Source organism: Cryptococcus neoformans (assembly GCF_000091045.1).
Source record: "Cryptococcus neoformans var. neoformans JEC21 chromosome 5 sequence".
Lineage (NCBI taxonomy): Eukaryota > Fungi > Basidiomycota > Tremellomycetes > Tremellales > Cryptococcaceae > Cryptococcus > Cryptococcus deneoformans.
Genome location: NC_006687.1, coordinates 587,501 through 592,500, shown reverse-complemented (window position 1 = coordinate 592,500; position 5,000 = coordinate 587,501). Strand labels below are relative to the sequence as shown.

General features: G+C 45.5%; 2 protein-coding genes across 2 annotated transcripts in view; both read left to right on the top strand.

Moving 5' to 3' along the window:
* CNE02190 (ribosome biogenesis and assembly-related protein, putative) overlaps positions 1–256 on the top strand; it is a 3,095-nt gene extending 2,839 nt beyond the window's left edge. Inside the window, exons 9-10 of the mRNA XM_570891.2 lie at positions 1–69; positions 125–256. The exon at positions 1–69 is cut by the window's left edge and continues 501 nt beyond it. Coding sequence (XP_570891.1) covers positions 1–69; positions 125–205 — 150 coding nt within the window. The 3' untranslated portion in view covers positions 206–256. The remainder of the gene's footprint in view (positions 70–124) is intronic.
* A 250-nt stretch (positions 257–506) lies between these two features.
* CNE02180 (telomeric template RNA reverse transcriptase, putative) overlaps positions 507–5,000 on the top strand; it is a 4,756-nt gene continuing 262 nt past the window's right edge. Inside the window, exons 1-23 of the mRNA XM_024657211.1 lie at positions 507–981; positions 1,036–1,148; positions 1,200–1,487; positions 1,544–1,638; positions 1,689–1,924; positions 1,975–1,989; positions 2,047–2,223; positions 2,276–2,363; positions 2,414–2,622; positions 2,673–2,804; positions 2,861–2,965; positions 3,015–3,104; positions 3,160–3,263; positions 3,323–3,419; positions 3,475–3,580; positions 3,634–3,710; positions 3,773–3,847; positions 3,907–4,035; positions 4,090–4,288; positions 4,336–4,413; positions 4,465–4,565; positions 4,619–4,751; positions 4,810–4,942. Of these exons, the coding sequence (XP_024512882.1) occupies positions 607–981; positions 1,036–1,148; positions 1,200–1,487; positions 1,544–1,638; positions 1,689–1,924; positions 1,975–1,989; positions 2,047–2,223; positions 2,276–2,363; positions 2,414–2,622; positions 2,673–2,804; positions 2,861–2,965; positions 3,015–3,104; positions 3,160–3,263; positions 3,323–3,419; positions 3,475–3,580; positions 3,634–3,710; positions 3,773–3,847; positions 3,907–4,035; positions 4,090–4,288; positions 4,336–4,413; positions 4,465–4,565; positions 4,619–4,751; positions 4,810–4,942 (3,155 nt within the window). The 5' untranslated portion in view covers positions 507–606. The remainder of the gene's footprint in view (positions 982–1,035; positions 1,149–1,199; positions 1,488–1,543; positions 1,639–1,688; positions 1,925–1,974; positions 1,990–2,046; positions 2,224–2,275; positions 2,364–2,413; positions 2,623–2,672; positions 2,805–2,860; positions 2,966–3,014; positions 3,105–3,159; positions 3,264–3,322; positions 3,420–3,474; positions 3,581–3,633; positions 3,711–3,772; positions 3,848–3,906; positions 4,036–4,089; positions 4,289–4,335; positions 4,414–4,464; positions 4,566–4,618; positions 4,752–4,809; positions 4,943–5,000) is intronic.

Below are 5,000 nucleotides of genomic sequence, written 5' to 3'. Positions count from 1 at the left end.
CACTTTGACGGACCTATTCAGCAGATGGATACTATCTGCATGAGTTTGTACAAAAGGCAGTATCCCAAAGTGAGTGAATGACATGAGAATGACATGATATAATGGCTGAATGTTGGTTTTCCAGTGGTCTGAAGAGTTTCGTCCTCAGTTGGCTGTTGGTGCGATTGAGGAGGCTGGGGAGGATGTTATGGAGACAGATGAGTAGCGAGTTCTTCGTCTACTTGCAAAGAACTGCTTTGTACTTCATATGTAATGCCTTATGTCTTACTGTTCTGATCTATTGTCCATTGCATCACCGCTTGTTTACTGCCGCCACATTGGCGATTCTTCTCACGTATCCGTCATTGGCAACATGGATTTAAACATAGGTTTCCACATCGTACGTAGGCGGCCGGAGAAAAAAAAGTAGTCGCGTGCATTTGATAATAGCAGTATTTGGCGACGCGCAGGGCAGGCAGGACCTTGATGGCTGGTCAGAACAGGCTGCTTTTCGCTGTGTCTTTCTCATTCTGTTCTGCCACAACTTATGCTCAGTGGACAATCCAGATTTGACGCGACAGAGGCCGACGACTTAACTGAGCGTAGCCGGACTCTCGTCTTTGGATCATGACGACGCCCTTCTCCGACCGAGCGCCCGCCAAAATCCAACAAGAAACTTCGCCCCCCACTCTTCATCACAAGACGTTGTCGGCGTACTATCCTTACATCTACACTCTCTCCAAGTTCATATCTTCTCGTCTAGAAGGTTTTGAAAGTCAACCGCAGGCTTCTAATACTACAGCGTTTAGCACATTTCTCAAAACTACCCTTTGTGCTTTCAGGAATGAGGACGAACTCAATCGCGTCGAACTTGACAAGGATAGACGTGTCATCTTCCCCACTCAGCAGGAGGCTATAGATAAAGCTTTGAGCCATGTTGCAAAGGCGAGTTCCGGCCCCGGAAAGGTCCAAAACTTGTTGCTTTTTCGCACATCGTCGAAGGTATGTGAAAATTAGGTAGATTCAAAGTTATTTTGAAGTTCATGCGGGCTGTAGTTGCACATACAAGATCTACCGATCAACATGTCTCGCCCATCGGTCCCGAATCAAACGATACAAGGACCTGCTGGCGTGTTCAGATCTTCTGAATGGCAAATCCTGAGGTCAAGGTGAGCTATGGGCGCCCTTCTTATTACAGTTTGATTTCTGACCATTCCTAGAATCGGAGACAAATCCTTCAGCCAACTCCTCCTTGGTACTTCCCTTTTCAGCCCTGTCGGCAATAACTGCTATCTACAGCTGAGCGGTATACCATTATATGAATTATATGAAGACGACCATCGCAGAGCTTTCTCAAAGATAGAACTCAGTAGGAAGCGGAAAAGAGGAGCTGAGAAAAATAGGAAGGGTAAAAGAAAACGCCCAAAGAGTACGACTGTGATTCAAGCAGAAGAGAGCTCTGAGATTTTTGACCAGGCAAAGGCTAAAGAAAAAAAGGACGATGGAAAGTCGGTGTCTATACTTATCCCATCGTGCGATCATGAAGTGCTTACTTTGACTTCAGTCCCAGCAACATCAGTATTCAGCGGCAGCGTATGTTTTACGGGCGCCCCTACTGGCATAAGCAAGGTGTATTATCTCATGGTCTTCCGCCCTCTCGTAAGTCCGCATATGTTACATCCTTGAGGGAGTCCGCTCACCCACATCAGATATCCTCAACTCTCTCAAGTGTGGTAAGAAATCACACGAGGCACCTAGCGACTTTGACTGTTTGTCTCTTCTCGACGATATATTCCCACAGCTTGTCGGTAACAACAAAGATATCTCCACCCTCACCACAGAGAAACTTCCAAAGCGTGCTGCGGGTATGATCGGGATTGCGAGAGAGATCATAGTGCGGCATAGTCGATTGGAATATGAGGATATTATGAAGCAGTGCCTCAAGGTGTGTGTAGTTTCTAGTGGCGCTGGTGATTTCGCTGACCCTGTTCGAAGAGGATGGATAGAGTGGTAAGCTACCTCCAAGAAGTCACTTTTCTATGTCGGTAACTTACAGCTGCTGTTCAGTCTTCAAAAACGCCGCCAACTTACACAGAGAAGTCAGCTTGGACGGCAACGCCAGCGCAGTCTAATGAACAGACTTTACCAACGAGTGCGGTTAGACGGGAACGATCTGCAAGGGTGAATATCGCTATTTATGAGGAGAAGACTCACAATCCCTTCATGCCTAAGACGCACCGGCAGGTCAGTTCACATTCTAGAAAAGGATTTCAGCGTGGCTAAAATTCAAACCTAGGTATGCTGGTTCGTCACCACTATCGTTCGCTCTTTGTTTTCTACACAAATCATGGGAAGCCAACACAACCTGGATATTCTCCTTGCCAGTGATTAATGAGCTCGATTCCCGAAGAGGACGAAGCTGATTGGTATCCAGATGTTCGTAGATTTATCACGGCTAAACAGTTCGAAACTATATCTCTCCATTCCTTAAGTCAGGACCTGAGGATCAACGACTTCCGATGGCTCCATGAAAATATCGGATCCGGACAGAGAGTGTCTCCGGGGGAGATGAAGAAAAGAAAAGAGTTGGTTCTCAGCTTAATCCATTGGATATTCGAATGCTTCCTTGTACCTCTTATCAAGGTGAGTACAAAACGTATTTCGATACTATACTTGCCAACATTAGATAATAGAATTCATTCTATGTCACTGAAACGGCGACGACCAAATACGAGACCGTGTACTACTCTCAGAAGGACTGGAACAAGGCCGTTAGACCTCATTACCGGAAACTCCAGGACAATCTGTTGGAGGAGATTGACAAGGTGAATTGATTTGTCTCTTGCTCCTATGTACCGCGGCTTATTCAAGCCACTCTCAGAACAAGGTTGAAGCAGCACGGCGAGGTGTTCTGGGCGTATCGACCGCGCGTCTTATCCCCAAACCCACTGGATTTCGGCCCATTGTCAACCTCGGGCGGAAAATCGTGAGTTTCGCGATATGTCTTTGTTGACAGTCTCTCATTATAACTACAGGAAACGCCGGACACGACGAACTCAAAACGAAAATCCTGGAGCGCGAACCAAATTTTGGGGAATGTACACAAAGTGCTCACGTCGGAGAAGGTAAAACATGACTGATTTACATATATAATTGGTTACTAATAGTGGAACATTAAAGGATCGACAAAAACCCAGACTGGGAGGAGCTCTCTTCGGTACAAATGAGATCTTCCCACCGCTCCAGAAGCTTAAGTGTGATTTGACCAAGAAGCATGGGAACCTGTACGAGACTGGCTTGATGGCCGATTTTTAGATGCTGATCCATTTGCTCGCTGTTGTAGGCCCCAGTTGTACTTTATTAAGACGGATATCAAGGCCGCTTTTGACTCCATCAAGCAGGACAAGATGCTTGAAATGCTGGAAGATATGCTTCGCCAGGTATGTTGAATTGACACTTCTGATGATTCCAGAAAAGCTGACGTATACGATGCAGAGCTCTGAATATCGCGTTATACTATACAGCGTTCTCCTGCCGCCGGGCCATAAAGCTTACCAAGGCACTTCGAAACGATTTTTCAAATCGAGAGCAATTCCTACAGGTAATGCAAGTCCCCTTATCTCAAATATATCGAAAATTGAACTTTAATTGCAGAGGATGTTTCACTTACGTTCGCCGATCATGCTAAAGAGATTGCAGCTTCCATGCGGAATGCTACCATTGTGGACATGGTAAGAGCGCCCCCTCAAATTTCGGCTGCTGTCGTTTTGTGATTTGACCAGTCTCGATTTAGGTGAGGAGATATTCAGTGACCACTCAAGAATGTCTTGATCTTTTGCGTACCCATATCAAAGACAATGTGTGGCAAGTGGGTGTTATGATTGTGTTTCTCTACGTAATATGTTCACTAAAATTGCATGTATTCAGGTCGGCAAGCAATACTATCGACAAAAGACAGGCATTCCCCAAGGCTCTAAAGTCAGCACTTTGCTTTGCACAATGTTCTACTCATACCTGGAAAACGAACATCTCTCTTGGACTCGACGCGAAGGCAGCGTACGTTTGTCAAGCTCGCCCCCTGTCTTAAGACCCATCTCACCCTACGCTTAGCTTCTTCTCCGCTACATCGACGACTTTCTTTTCATCACAGATAACTATAACTTAGCCCGACGCTTTGTAGACGTGATGTCTCGCGGATTTCCTGAGTATGGCGCGCGAATATCTGTAGACAAAACTCTCCTATCGTTTGAATACGATACTGGTAAGCAGCTGGCTCCTGTATGCGGTGTCAACGAACAAGGGGATGTTGGTGAGTTAATTTTGCAGGCCACACGATTGTTCATTGACGATAAGCAGATTTCCCTTATTGTGGTTTTTTGATACGGACCGGGACACTGGACATTATGCCGGACTATACTAAGTTTCTAAATTACTGTGAGTGGTGATATTTGTTCGTGAGACGAGCTTATTCTCGATGGGGCACAGCGATCAAACAATCATTTGCACGTCGATCAACACGCAAACAGGGTTCAACTTTTTTGACTTGGTATAGCCGTCAGCTGGAGAACCGTAATCATGTGGCTCTTGTGAGCGGCATATCGTCAACAGTCCAAGAAAACGACACTAATCCGCCCAATAGCTGGATACCGCACACAACGGACTTGGTACTGTTATGATGAACGTTTTCATCAATTTTGCTATAACAACAATGAAAGTACCTCACTATTTCAAAGGAACGGACACTGGCGCCAACTTCAATCGACTGGTATTTGGTACGGATTCAACTCATAAGCGTCATCGATTGAGTCTTACCTTTTAATCACCTTTTAGCTTCTATGTTATGCTCGTCAGAGTATACCTTCTATGCCGGACGCGCCAGAGTTCTACACCACGTCCGTACCAAAAATAGCAAAAACCTGGATAAGAAAGAGCATTTTTCGTTGAAAAAAGAGGAGTTTATATTGTAAGTAATTGGAGCGACAGATCTCCTTCTCCCACCGTGATATATGATCTCATTTGGT